Source organism: Aotus nancymaae, unplaced genomic scaffold (assembly GCF_030222135.1).
Source record: "Aotus nancymaae isolate 86718 unplaced genomic scaffold, 86718_ANA_hifiasm-v0.15.2.pri h1tg000011l, whole genome shotgun sequence".
NCBI classification, from domain to species: Eukaryota; Metazoa; Chordata; class Mammalia; order Primates; family Aotidae; genus Aotus; species Aotus nancymaae.
In genome coordinates this window covers 74284503-74300037 of record NW_026988422.1, presented here as the reverse complement: position 1 = coordinate 74300037, position 15535 = coordinate 74284503, and the positions used below count along the sequence as shown (strand labels likewise).

Genomic DNA, 15535 nt, shown 5'->3' with positions numbered 1-15535 from the left:
TGGAGCCCCCACACAGAGTTCCTACTGGGGAACCACCTAGTGGAACTGTGAGAAGAGGGCCACTGTTCTTTAAACCTCAGAATGGTAGATCCACCGACAGCTTGCAGCACACACCTGGAAAAGCCACAGACACTCAATGCCATCCCGTGAATGCAGCCAAGAGGGGGGTGTCTATACCCTGCAAAGCCACAGGGCTGGAGCTGCCCAAGGCCTTGGGAACCTACCTTTTGCATCAGTGTGACCTGGATGTGAGACATGGAGTCAAAGGAGATCATTTTGGAGCTTTAAGATTTGACTGCCCCACTGGATTTTGGACTTGCATGGAGCTTGTATTCCTTTGTTGTGGCCAGTTTCTCCCATTTGGAGTGGTATATTTAACCAATGTGACTGTACCCGCATTGTATCTAAGAAGCAGCTAACTTGCTTTTAGAGGCTTATAGCTGGAAGGGACTTGCTTTTTCTCAGGTGAGTCTTTGGACTATGGACTTTTGAGTTAATGCTGAAGTGAGTTAAGACTTTGGGGGACTGATGGGAAGGTATGATTGGTTTTGAAATGTGAGGACATGAGATTTGGGAGGGGCGAGAGGCAGAATGATATGATTTGGCTGTGTCCTCATCCACATCTCATCTTGAATTCCCACATCTTGTGAAAGGGACCTGGTGGGAGGTAATTGAATCATGGAGGCAGGTTTTTCCTCTGCTGTTCTCATGATAGTGAATAATTCTCACGAGATCTGATGGTTTTAAAAACAGGAGTTTTCCTGCACAATTTCTGTCTCACTTTACCTTCTGCCATCATGTAAGATGTGACTTGCTCCTCCTTGCCTTCTGCCATGATTGTGAGACCTCCCCATGCCACATGGAACTGTGAGTCCATTAAACCTCTTTCTTCTGTAAATTGCCCAATCTTGGATATGCCTTTATCAGCAGCATGAGAATGGACTGATATACTCTACCTGCCTTCTCTTCTCTTTAACCTCTTCCTCTTTGACTATTTCTGTCACTGTTTAAGCATACATAGTCTTTCCTTCTTACAGTTTTAAAAATAGGGAGATGAATGGACTGATAAATAAAAAGAAAAAAAAACTCAGAATACCATATTCCTGCCTAGCTATTGTCTCATTATTCCCCTTTGTCAATATTTGTCTCTTCTTACTCATATATCACTTATTCCCTTATCAATTCCAATTCTGCTTGTACCCTCCCCCTCCATCTACTGAGGTTGTTCTTGCCAGTGTTGCCATTGACCTGCGTATTAATTCTTTTTAGTCACCTTGCTTGACTGCCTGGTAGTGTTGAAGTGGAAATCACCTCTCACCTTGGCTCTGTGACACAACACCCTCCTGACTTTCCTTCTCTCTCTAACTGCCTTTTTTAGGCTTTTCCTCTTTGACCCTTGGGTTCCCCTCAGCTCAATCCTAGGTACTCTTCTCTTTTTATGCTTTACTTTTCTTATATGCTGTTCATTTCCCAACCTTCTCTTCTGGGCTCAAGACCCAAATATGTGAATGTTGTGTTTCCACTTGACTCTCTCACAGGCTCCTCAAAATAAACATTTTCAAAATGGAAGTAATCTCCCACCCAAATCTGCTTCTCTGTCAGTATATCACAATTTTGTATTATAAATTCTGGCCTCATTTGGTCTGGGAAATATTTTTAGTATTCAGAAATTTACTTTTTATGTACGTTTGATGTTTCTGCTCATGATATTATACTTATCTCTGTATATATATTAATTTAGTATTTCAAAAATCTTGGAGTATTTACCATTGCCAGGTATTGCACTAGACCCTAGAAATATAATGGTGAACATAACACATTCCTTATCCTCCTGAGCATATATTCTAGAGATATTTGTCAAATATTCATATAAAAATATTCATACTATTATTATTATTTTATTTTTAAGACAGGGTCTTGGTCTGTTGCCCAGGGTGGCAAGATCTTGGCTCACTGTAACCTCTGCCTCCTGGGCTCAAGCCCTCCTCCCACCTCAGACTCCCAAGTAGCTGGAACTCCAGGCACATGGCCACTATGCCCAGCTAATTTTTGTATTTTTTGTAGAGATGGGAGTTTCAGCATGTTGCCCAGTTTGGTCTTGAACTGAGCTCAAATAATCCACCTGCCTTACTCTCCCAAAGTGCTGGGATTATAGGCATCAGCTACCATGCCCAGACCATATAATTGTTTCTAGATAATGGTTTGCAGCCTATACATACAGGTTAAAGTAAACTTATTTTAGAAACTTCAAAAATACTTTATAATGAAAATTTGCTACTTTTACTGTTCTGTTCTCAACCACAAAATTCAGTCAATCTTTTGAGACTCTGAAAATAATAAAACATTTCTAATTTGCAGGCTAATATATATCTTCCATAGAATTTTTTGGTAGTATAGTTTTACAAACATTTGTTTGAGTTCTTACTTCCAGTCAGAGAATCTGACTATAGTTATCAAATATGTAATATAGTTATCATGTATTTTATTTTAACATTGAAGATTAAAGACAATTTTTAAAAAGTGCGGGTAAAGTGATGATAGCTTCAAAATTGTGTCTGTTCTTATATAAGCAAACAATGTCAAAAAGGACACATTCATATTTATGATTAAATATGGTATATGCATTCTGTTTTTATGATTTAATAGTGAACATTTGAAAATTTTCAGAACAGATCATTAACATGAATCCCCAGGTAGATAAATACAACTATAAGATTCAGTCAAGAAAAATAGTGTGTTGACTGAACAGTACAGAGTATCTGTTCTTAAAGGGAAAAGCCTATGGATTTATGACTTTTTATTTTTCTAGAAGTAGAAAAATCTAACCTTGCTCAATACAGATAATGTTATTTATTGATTAATTCTTTGAACATATAAGAGGCATTTTAGTTAGGGGGATCTTTCTCTGTTTCCTAGCTTTGGGACATTAGGCAAGTTACTTAGTCATTAACCTTTCTGAGTCTTAATTTTGTCATCTGTAAAATAATATTTAGCTTATCTACTTTATAGAATTGTCATACTGACACAATGAATTAATGCTTGTGAAAGTACTTTTTAAAGTGTAAAGCACTATATTAGTTCCATTTGTGGGAAGTACTGTTTAGATTTCAGGTTACTGTGAGCAAAATTAAAATATACAATTGAGAATTTTAAATTATTCTCTCTTCATTTTCATATTTGTAGAAAAGTTTTAAGTTACATCTTTCTCTAATAAATGCCTAGCTAATAGTGCCCCTTTCAAGTTTCTGCCTTTATAATGTATATAATCGGGTTCCATAAAGAGCGTGTTTGCATTGAGAATCAGATAACCTAACCTTCTATGGTAGTTCTTTAGTTACCTCTAGCTCTCTTCCTGATTGATTTGTACTGACATGTAGTCATGACTTTTTAAATTTGCATATGTCCTGAAAACCTATTAGGTCTCTGATAATAAGCCCTATCAGTCATTTGCCAAAATCAGTGACTCTAGGATTTTAAGGTAAACATCGATTTGGAGGTGTGGGGAAAATAGGAGACCTGGAAACCAAAGCGTTACCCTGTTGCCTCAGTTCTTCCTCTCCTCAAACACTATTACACAATATTCAGATGCTAACACATTAGCTTGAGCCATTCATTAGTGAGATTTTTTTTCCCCCAGGTATCAGAGCAGACCTTTGATACCCCTCCAAATGATGGAGGGTAAACAGAGATTGCCTGCCAACTGTCTTCTTCACAGATCCCTTTATAATTGTTCTTATGGCAGAAATTTTTGGCTCTGGTAAGGTTTACTCATAATACGTTTTTTAAAAAGTAGATTCATGTGAGTAATAACACAGAGCAAGCAAGGACAACTTTTGAAATGAGATTATTTTCACAGAAACTTCAAAGTATATATTCCATTTGTTCAAATAATGTTAAATATATATTTTTAAATTTACTTGATAACTATATTTAGCAGTCACAGTTTATTTTTATCTATATTCTAAGAAAGAAAGGAAAATGATTCAAAACTATGCTGAGTGTCAGGGACTTTAAAGCCCATAAGGGCGTTTAGCAAAAGATATCCTAGATTAATAAGAATGCATAAATGTGAATAATACATGTTTATATTTTCCAAAATTCTCTTTAAATTTTTATTCTGTAAAATACAATAAAAATAGAAAGTGATATAACTGATTTTATGTTCCCACTATTCACATTTTCAGTTATGAAAGTTTTATAATATTTCCCATTCATTCAGTGAATATTGATTGAATGTCTTCTGTGATCCAGGCACTATTCTGTCTCAGTTTACTATTCTGTTCTCAACCACAAAATTCAATCAATCTCTTGAGACTCTGAAAATAATAAAAGTTGAGATCTTGTAATGAGTAAAATGGACACAAATTCTTCTACACGGGGAGGCAGACAATAAATAAGTGAAGTATTTCTCTAGTATGTTAGACAGTGATAAGTTGCAAGAAGACAAGTATAGTAGGGAAGAGGAATAGGGAATAGGGTGAGAAGAGGCTACGCTTTGAAATCAGGTGGTCAGGAAAGGCTTCACCAAGGTGATAGTGCAGTAGAGATATGTAGGAAGTCAGAGGGTGAGCCATGTAGATAGGAAGGAGATTTCTAGGTAGAGGGATCAGCCAGTGTTAAGGCCCTTTAAGGTGGGGTTATGGAATAAGTGAGGGTTAGAGGCCATTGTGGGCATACAGAATGAGTGAGAGTTAGAATAATAGGCAAGAAGGATATGGAGGTGATCATATGGAAGAAGGATTGTGCAGATCACAGAGATCATTGTAAGGACTATGGCTTCTTCCCTGCACAAAATGGGGAGCCATTGAGGAGTTTTGAGTAGCAGAGTAACGATCTCCTATTTTGGAAGAATAATTCTGGTTACTAACTGTGATAATCCTGTAATGGGACATGTGTGGAAACATGAGGTCCAAATAGAAAACTGTTGCAGTAATCCCAGCAAGAGATGGAACTGGTCTAGACTATGGAATAGAAGATTTCAGGAATATTTTGACATTAGATCTAATGGAATTTTTTGATGAGTTGGATGTGGGGTATGAGAATTCAGAAGAAATCTAGTGTGGTCCCAAAATTTTTGTCCAGAACAGCTGGAAGGATGAAATTTCCATCAGCTAATATGGGGTGGGGTGCTGATGGGGAGATATCTGGGGTGGGTAGAGGAGAAGTCAGTTGGACAGGTTACATTTGAGACGTTTATTAGACACACAGCAGAGATGCTAAGTAGGCAGTGGGCTATATGAGTCTATTTGGGAGAGAAGTCTGGTCTGGATCTATGAATTTGGAATTTAGAAAGCAAGGTAGGTTGTCTCAGAAGTCAAGTGAAAAAATGTTTCAAGGATGAAAATGATTAACTGTGTCAGATGCTATCGTTAGGTTAGATAAGATGGGGATTGAAGATGGAGCATTGATGGGGCTCAGTTTTAACCTTAGGAAGGAGAATAGCAGTAGCTTTATTGTCATCCACATATGTAGACAACTTGGGGTTTTCTGTTAAAAGGAATAATGGAGTTCTGTGAAGATCATAGCAGAGGATGAAATGGGGTCAAAAGAGGGTTTTTTTGGTTGTTGTTGTTAGAATAGTTCTGTAAAGGAAATAGGGTAGATACACTGGTATCTACCACTCAAACTCTGATATCTACCTCCTGTAATAATCCAGCAGATGAAGTGGGAAATTGCTGGGACACTGCCCTTGAGAAGGATAACATAAAATGCTCAAGTGAGTTTGTGCATGATCATGCTACTAGTGCTTAACGAGTTCATGCTTAGAAACAGGGAAGAAAGTTGAGTTAATAGGCACACATGTGAATGGAGGTTAAATGTCATGTACTGGCAGCTTATAGAAGATCTGTTTTCTCACTGAGTGTAAGGAAGAGAATGGACACATCCCGAAGTTTTAGGAGAGAAGGGATGATATAAAATAACCAACTAACGATGTGGGAGAGTGAATGGATAAGAGAAATGAATGTGTTTGCTGGGTACCATTAAAGACCCACATGAGATTCCTGATCATGAATTTAAAGTGAAATTGGCTGGGCACGGTGGCTCATGCCTGTTATCACTTGAGCCCAGGAGTTTGAGACCAGTCTGAGCAACACAGTGAGACCTCGTTCCTATAAAAAATAAAAATAAAAAATTAGCCGAGCATGGTTCCTATAAAAAATAAAAATAAAAAATTAGCCGAGCACCTGCCTATATTCCTACTTGGGGAGGCTGAGCTGTGAGGATCACTTGAATCCGGGAGGCAGAGGATGCAGTGAGCCAAGATCATGCCACTGCACTCCAGCCTGGATGAACAGAATGAGACCCTGTCTGAAAATAAATGAATGAAAGAAATTGGTCAACCTAACTGTATGGTTTTCTCCAACAACATGTAGCTGCACTGGTGCAGGTAAAGAATATGTGGTGGATTGACTTTAATTGTGTTTTAGTACTCTTACTTTGTGTGTGTATATCCATAAACAATATATACTATTATCTTGTTTTTTGAGTGTACATATATGACATATTCTAGTGCAAATTATTTTTTATTTGACCTATTCTTGAAATTTATCCAAGTTGATAAATGGGATGTTTCATTTAACTATTGTATAATAATCCTTTATATTACTATCCAGTTTATTTATCCTTTATCCTACTGAAGTATATTTAGGTTGTTTCTATGTTTTCTATCACAGTGTTGCATTTTTCCCCCTGATGTTATTGATTTGTTACAGTTATTTAAGTATATAAATACCTACCCTCTATAACTATATGTTTTGTTAAATTTTTTTCTAAAATTTTTACTTGTTTTTAATTTTGTTTCATGGTATTTTTTGCATTTGCCATTTTAATAAGATCCAGTGCACTAATCTTTTCTTTTAAGGCTTATGTTTTTTGAATAAAAGTTTTTAAATTTTAGTTAAAAAAAACCCACAAAACAAAAACTGCCGTCTTAAATGTTTATAAATATATGGTTCAGTAGCTTTAATAATATTCATTTTGTTGTATAACAGATCTCTAGCCTTTTTTCATCTTGCAAAATTGAAACTCTATACCCACCGAACACAACTTTCCTTTTCCGCTTTCCCCTAACCCCTGGCAACCACCATTCTACTTTATATTTCTATGAGTTTGACTGCTTATGATATGCCACGTCAGTGGGGTTATACGGTATTTTATTTTTGTGACTATTTCACTTAGCATAGTGTTCTCAAGTTTCATCCAAGCTGTAGCATGGGATAGGATTTCCTTCTTTATTAAGGGTGAATAATATTCCATGATATTTATATGGCACGTTTTGTTTATTCATTCATCGGTTGATGGACATTTGGGTTGTTCCTGCTTCTTGGCTGTTGTGAATAATGCAGTGAATGTGGTTGTGCAAATATTTCTTCAAGAGTCTGCCTTCAGTTCTTCGGGATATATAACCACAAGGGAAATTGCTAGCTCATATATTAATTCTACTTTTAATTTTCAAAATTTTTCAAGGAATATTCATACTATTTTCCATAGCAGCTGTACCATTTTACATTCTCACCAGCAGTGCTAAAGTGTTCCAGATTCTCCATATCTTTGCCAACACTTGTTATTTTGGTGGTTTTTGGGTTTTTTAATTTTTTTGTTTTGTTTTATTTTCTTGTTTTTGAGACACTGTCTCACTCCATCGCCCAGGCTGACGTGCAGTGGCACAATCTTGGCTCCCTGCAACCTCCACCTCCCAGATTCAAGGGATTCTCCTGCCTCAGCCTCCTGAGTAGCCAGGATTACAGGCGTGCACCATCATACCTGGCTAATTTTTATATTTTTAGTAGAGACAGAGTTTCACCATGTTGGTCAGACTGGTCTCAAACTCCTGACCTCGTGATCCACCCACCTTGGCCTCCCAAAGTGCTGGGATTACAGGCATGAGCCACCACTCTCAGCCTGGTGGGTTTTTTTTTTTTTTTTTTTTTTTTTGAGATGGAGGCTTGCTCTGGCATCCAGGCTGGACTGCAGTGGCACGATGTTGACTCACTGCGACCTCTGCCTCCCAGCTTCAAGCGATTCTCCTGCCTCAGCCTCCCGAGTAGCTGGGACTACAGGCGCGTGCCACCACACCCAGCTAATTTTTTGTATTTTTAGCAGAGACAGGCTTTCACTGTGTTAACCAGGATGGTCTTGATCTCCTGACCTTATGATCCACCTGCCTCACCAAAGTGTTGGGATTACAGGTGCGAGCTACCTTGCCTGGCTGTATTCTTGTTTTTATAGTGGCTATCCTAATGAGTGTAAGGTGAAATCTCACTGTAATTTTGATTTGCGTTTCTTTAATCATTAGTGATGTTGAGCATCTTTTCATATGCTGTTAATCATTTGTATTTATCTTTGGAGAAATGACTATTAAAGTCCTTTGCTCATTTTAAAATCAGGTTAGTTGTGGGTTTTGTTGTTGTTTTTAGGAGTTGTTTATATATTCTAGATATTAGCTCCTTATCAGATACATGATTTGCAAATATTTTCTCCCATTCTGCAGGTTACCTTTTAATTCTGTTTGTTTCTTTTGACTTGCAGAAGTTTTTAAGTTGGATATAGTCCCATTTGTCTATTTTTGCTTTTATTGCCTGTGCTTTTGGTGTCATATCTAAGCAATCATTGGCAAATTTAATGTCCTGAAGCCTTTCCCATATGTTTTCTTCTAGGAGTTTTACAATTTTAGGTCTTACATTTAGGGTATAAAACCAAGTGGAAATATTTTATATTTTTAATGCAGATAACCCAATTACCTTTAAAGTATTTGTTGACTAGTCAATCTTTTCTTTAACTGAAATGCAACTTCTGTCATATAACTACATTCCCATACATGTTTATGAGTCTGTTTTTAGGCTCTTCATTGAATTCCATTTGTCTGTTTGCCTCGCCCTGCATCAGAACCAAAATATCTTAAAGCATCTGACTGGCCAGGCATGGTGGCTTACACCTGTAATCTCAGCACTTCGGGAGGCTGAGGTGGGAAGATCACTTGAGGCCAGGAGTTTGAGACCAGCCTGGGCAATATAGGAAGACTTCATCTCTACAAAACATAAAAAAATTAGCTGAGTGTGTTGGTGTATGCCTTTAGTTCCAACTACTCTGGAGGATGAGGCAGAAGATTCACTTGAACCCAGGAATTCAAGGTTGCAGTGAGCTGCAATCATGCCACTGCACTCCAGCCTGGACAACAGAGCGAGACTTTATCTCAAAAAAGAAAAAAAAGCCTATCACTTTATAGTAAGTCTTGATTCTGGAAAGGTGAGGTCTTTTTCCTCTTCACCCTCGCCCTACCTCCCTGTCCTTTCTCCTGACCGTCCTCCTCCCTCTTCACTGTCTTCTCTGTTCCTGGCGTTTTCTCCTCCTCCACATTAATTGTAGAATTGAATATATAAATTAATTTGGAGAGAACTGCAATTTTTGGATATTGACCCTTCCAATCAAAGAATTTGCCTCAGTGAATATTCATATCTTCCCATATATTTAGTTGTTTTGTATGTCCTTCAAAAATATTTTGTACTATTATCTATAATATTTTATATGTATGTTATTAGACTTATTTCTATTTATACTTTTTGTTTCAATTGTAAGAATTATCTTTAAAAACTGGTTTATGTTTTTCTTGTCAGAGCATAGGAATGCTGTTGACGTTATACTTAAAACATTGAATTCTTGGACCAGGCGCGGTGGCTCACGCCTGTAATCCCAGCACTTTGGGAGACCGAGGCGGGTGGATCATGAGGTCAAGAGATCGAGACCATCCTGGTCAACATGGTGAAACCCCGTCTCTACTAAAAACACAAAAAATTAGCTGGGCATGGTGGCGCGTGCCTGTAATCCCAGCTACTCGGGAGGCTGAGGCAGGAGAATTGCCTGAACCCAGGAGGCGGAGGTTGCGGTGAGCCGAGATCGCGCCATTGCACTCCAGCCTGGGTAAAAAGAGCGAAACTCTGTCTCAAAAAAAAATAAAAAACATTGAATTCTTGTTAGGTGTACAAATTTATAGATTGACTTGGATTTTTCTGTAGATGACTATATTAAAAAGAAAAAAATCAGAACCACTATTTGTAAGTAATAATGTCTTTTTTTTTTCATTTCTCATACCTTTTAGTTTCTGTGTGTTTGGGCATGATTATTTTGTTTGGGTTTGGCTTGGTTTTATTGCTTTGTCTACCAAGTTTTATATGTATATGTATATGTATATGTATATGTATATGTATATGTATATGTGTGTTTTTTTTTTTTTACAGTAAAGAACATGTGTTTTAACCATTTAGTATGGTATTTGCTCTAGGTATTTGATAGGTAAATTATATTTTTAGTATCTAAGAGTTTATTGTTATAAGGAAATTCTTACGGTTTTTCTCTTTAACCACATAATGGTGTGAATTATATGAATACATTTTTTTTTCTTTTTCAGTGTTAGACAGTCTTTCAATTCCTGGAACAAACATTACTTTCCATGATATATATATTTTTAAACATTGCCAGATTTTATTTGCTAATATTTTACCTAGAATTTTATGTCTGAAAGCCTGTGTGGGTATTCTCTAATTGATGATGGATACAGGGTTTTGTATATTTTCATGAATATCATTCATATCTTCAATATCTTTACTAATGTTTTTCCTTCTTGATCTGTCAGTTGTAAGAAACATGTTTTAAAATACCTGTGATGATTGTGGATTTGAAGATCTCTCCATTTTTATTTTACATATTTTAAGGCTTTTCAAAAAATTTTAAGGATATTCAAACTTGGAATAGAGTTATTTCCTAGTCAAATAAATGTTCCTTTTATTATTTTGTAATGTAGGTAGTTTTAATAATTATTTGGCCTTAAAGTTCATTTCTCCTCCTATTAATAAAGATACTTCAGCTTTCTGTTGGTTAGTGCTGTCCAGTACAACTTTTTTCATCTCTTTACTTTCAATCTTTCTTTGTCATTATGTTTTAGGTGTGCCTTTTGTAAATAACCTATAGCTGGATTTTATTTTTTGATCAGGAGTTTCTGTCTTTTAACTGGTGAGTTACGATACCTGTATATTATGCTTACTGATATATTTTTATTTATTTCTCTTATCTTGCTTTGTGTTCCTCTTTGCTTCTTTTTTCCTTTTTTTCTGTCTTTTATATAAATGATTAAGATCTTTTTATTTCATGTCCACCTAATGGTCTAGAAGTCATGTATATTCTATTTCTATTCTTTTAGTGGTTATTACCCTGATTTTATTTATTTGTTTTCGTACGCAAGGCATTTCTGTAATGTTACCCTGATTTTAAACTTGTGAATAGTCTGAAATTATCCATTATCTCTCAGGTGATCAAGAACATTAGTATGCTTCAACTTCAGTTATTCATCTAATTTTCATATTATTTAGTATTTTAGTCCTACCTGTTAAATTTCCACAAATTAATCATTACTGTGCAGTTTTATAAATTCAATGCTTGTTTACATTTACTTACACATATATTTTCTCTGCTTATTCTTGCTTCTTGCATCTGAATTTTTTCTTCCAAGTTTAGTTTATTTTTTTTCTGAAATACATACTTTAGATTTCTTTTTAGAAAGGATCAATGATTAATAATTTCTGTGTTTGTCTTTATTTTGCCCTGCATATTAACTGATAATTTAGTTGCTGCATATGAATAGATCTAGGAATGGATCTGTGAGATACACACACACACACACACACACACACACAGAATGTGGCCACTTGTGAATATATTTTTATTTAATCTGCTTAGGACTTTTGGAACATTCTGGATAATTTTCTCAAATTTACTAAGTCTTTAGTAAATTTTACTAAGTTTTTTTTTTTTTTTTTGAGACAGAGTCTCACTCTGTGGCCCAGGTTGGAGTGCAATGGTGCTATCTCTGCTCACTGCAACCTCCACCTCCCAGGTTTAAGCAGTCCTCCTGTCTCAGCCTCCCAAGAAGCTAGGACTGCAGGCATGCACCACCATGCATTTTTGGTAGAGACAGGGTTTGAACGATGTTGGCCAACTCCTGATCTCAAGTGATCCACCCACCTTGGCCTCCCAGAATACTGGGATTACAGATTTGAGCCACCATGCCCAGCAATTTTACTAAGTCTTGAGAAAATTATCCAGAATATTGCAAAAGTATCCTCTAATTTACTTTCTTTCTTTAGCTGTGTCTAATATGTTTAGTCTGCCTTTTTTATTGCCTCATTTCTGTATTTGCATAGCTCTATTTGGTTATTTTTCACATCTTTCTAATCTCTTCTGTACTGCTTTTTTTTTTTTTAAACAGATGTTTTTCTTCTTCTTCTTCTTCTTCTTCTTTTTTTTTGGAGACAAGATCTCATTCTGTCGCCCAGGCTGGAGTGCAGTGGTGATCGTGGCTCACTGCACCCTCGACTTCCTGTGCTCAGATGATCCTCTTGCCTCAGTTTCTCAAGTAGCTGGGACTACAGGCATGAGCCACTGTGCCCTAATTTTTTAAAAAATTTTTTTAGAGATAGGGTTTTTCCATCTTGCCCAGGCTGTCTTCTTTTATGTCTTTTATCTTTTACAAAGAGCATACTGGTGATTTACAGATTGTTTTTCTACTGTTTCAAGTAATCCTTCTGTTTGTTGTGTCTGTGGAGTCTAGTTCACTCACTTGGTAATATCAAGACATCAGGGCTTCACAGGAATTCTGGGCAGTCTAAGTTGTGAGAACGTCTCTGGTTCTATCATTTTTCCCAGGATGTCATGTTTTGCCAGATTTCCAGATATCCCTACTTCTCCATACGATTCGGAAGAGTTAATTCAGATCTCAAATCTAAGAAGCGTAAGCCTAGGCATTTGAGATCACAGGAAGAACTTTGTTAAGCTAGGGCCTAGTTGGAAACAAATGAGTGCCAGCAGGTAAATTTATTTTTCTATAGTTTGCTTTCACTGAGATTTAGCTTTCTTTGGTTTCAAGGTTATACAGAAGTGGTAATTCTAGCTCATCTCATTTGAGCTGAGAGCATCATCTTTTATCTTCACAGGGTATAAAAACTCAAATTTCTGCATTGCTGAGACCTGTAACAACTCACATTTCCTCCCTTTGTGCAGCCACAGCATTAGGTCATATGCCTACCTCTCTGGTTTTCTGTACCTACTTCCTGGCTCGAACCCAGGAGTTCCCCTTTCTTTCTTGTGAGCATGGTCTTTGGCAATTACCAATGGAATACGTAATTTTTTTAAAAAAAAATCAAATGTTTCTAGAGTTTTATGTGGAGATTTGCCAACATTAACAGTCTTTCCAAATACGGGATGGGAAAAAAAAACTGTTTTCATTGGTTATTTTACACCGAAATTTATCTGTCACAAGCAGATATGATTAGGACAAAACATTGGCAAATGAAAGCTAGGAATGATTTCATCTAAGTCTTTATTGAGAAATACTTGAGTTCGGCATTTGAGTTGCTGTTGGGATTCTTCCTTAGAAGGAAACCAGTTTTTTATCCAGTGTTATCTGATCCTTTTCTTTAAGGAGCAACGAAGCCTCCTTGATTGGCTAATCACTTAAGACACATGAGTATTTCATATTATCTGCTAGTATGTTGCACACATCTCACTCCTGCTGTTTTTGTTCACAATCAAGTAACTTTTCATTCACAATTTTTAAACTCTGTGACAACTAATGTTGCTTATAAAATAGTATGGTCATAAATGTCAAATAGATTGTCTCCTTGAGAAAATTGTTACTTCAGAAAATTACTGTATTTTGAACAAATAATAAACCATAATTATAGTAGAATTGTTACCTTGAAGTCTTTCCTGCCCCTATCAGAGACTCTGGAATATGTTTTGTTGTTGTTGTTGTTTGTTTGTTTGTTTGTTTGTTTTTGAGATGGAGTCTTGCTCTGTCACCCAGGCTGGAGTGCAGTGGCATGATCTCTGCTCACTGTAAACTCCAGCTCCCAGGTTCAAGTGATTCTTCTGCCTCAGCCTCCTGAGTAGCTGGGATTACAGGCTTGCGCCACCACGCCTGGCTAATTTTTGTATTTTTAGTTGAGACAGGGTTTCACTGTTTTGGTCAGGCTTGTCTCGAACTCCTGACTTCATGATTTGCCCGCCTCAGCCTCCCAAAGTGCTGGAATTACAGGCGTGAGCCACCACGCCTGGCCTGGAATATGTTTTAGGGTGAATCCTTCCCCTGTCAAATCTCATCAGTTTGTCTTCTTGGTAGACTTATTTTAAGGTGTTTGGTATACACTCTAGATAACATGCATCTTCGTAGGCAGATAATTACAAATTCAAAAGTTACAATTGGTGATATTTTTACAAATAGAAGATAAACTCTTAGGAACTTCAGGCAGGGACCTAAAAGTTAGAACCCAGAGGGAATAACGCAGGAGGAAGCAAATATAAATTTGGAACTGGATAAGATGGCAAGGTTTTAAAATAATTGAGAGAATTAAGGAATGTTTGTCTTTGTTTACTACTATTCTCAGTGATTGGAACTTCTCAACACTTAAGCTTTAATTTTTCTATCTTCTGGAATTTCTATAAAATAAATATTAATGTATACCCTATCAGCTCCTTCCCCAAAGCACCAGATAAGCTAAAATGAATTATAAGAGAGGCCAAAAATTACATGGAAAAGGTAGAAGAAATATCTTTTAAGCACTTAACTTGGGGTGGTTGTGAGCTTCCTCTAAGTTGAGACAATAAAGAAATGAGCTATGTAATTGCATAATTGGTCATTTAAAAAATAATTTTTTAGGTTAACTTTCAGGCATGATATATTAGCCCTTTTGAATTTTTAAAATTCTAAAAAAAAGAAACATCTACCTTTAAGAAATCTTTTTTTTTTTAAAGACAATTTTGTTCATCATCATTAAACATATCATTAGCATTGTCAAACCTACACAAGATGGTAAAGTAGAAAAAAAAAATTTATCCTTTTTTTAATCTTTGGGTTTATTTCCCCTTCTTAGAGTTTGATCTTTCCTCCCCCTTCAAGTTTCCCAGTGTTTTCTCAATCTTGACTGATAAAGTCATTTATACCAATGTGTTTGACAGTTCATGTTCCCCTACTAGGACTATTTGCATTCTTTAAAAAAAAATGGTTAAATAAATAAACAACTGAAATATACATGCATACAATCAGTGAGCAAGAATAAATGAAGGGATTCATGGAAAGGATGGATGGATGGATTTCATGCATAAGAAGTCTTTTTGATATACCCAGGACTCATATTATGTAGGTGGTGATCTGTTCTGATGAAGAGAAGGTCTGTCAGGTAGATTCTACCACTACTTTGCCACTATAGTGTATCTCAACCACTAACGTGTATTATCAACTTTCTTCTTTTGTCACTTGTCATACTAGCTTGAAATCAAATCCCTTTTTTGTTTGTTTGTTCAAGACTGAAAGAGCATATTCCTTTTGTGGGACTATTGAATACATGGCACCAGATATTGTCAGAGGGGGAGATTCAGGACATGACAAGGTATGTTCTATTTTTGATGCTTCTTTATATATTCCTATAAAATGTACTATAAGAATCCTAGTTAACAACTTAGGTCATCTCTTCAACAGAGCCATCTT

General features: G+C 36.3%; 1 protein-coding gene across 3 annotated transcripts in view; it reads left to right on the top strand.

The window, feature by feature from the left end:
- Positions 1 to 15535, top strand: part of RPS6KA5 (ribosomal protein S6 kinase A5) — a 188647-nt gene that overhangs the window by 115350 nt on the left and 57762 nt on the right. For all 3 annotated transcript variants that reach the window (XM_012453114.3, XM_012453113.2, XM_012453115.2), the window contains exon 6: positions 15354 to 15437. In XM_012453114.3, coding sequence (XP_012308537.2) covers positions 15354 to 15437 — 84 coding nt within the window. The remainder of the gene's footprint in view (positions 1 to 15353; positions 15438 to 15535) is intronic.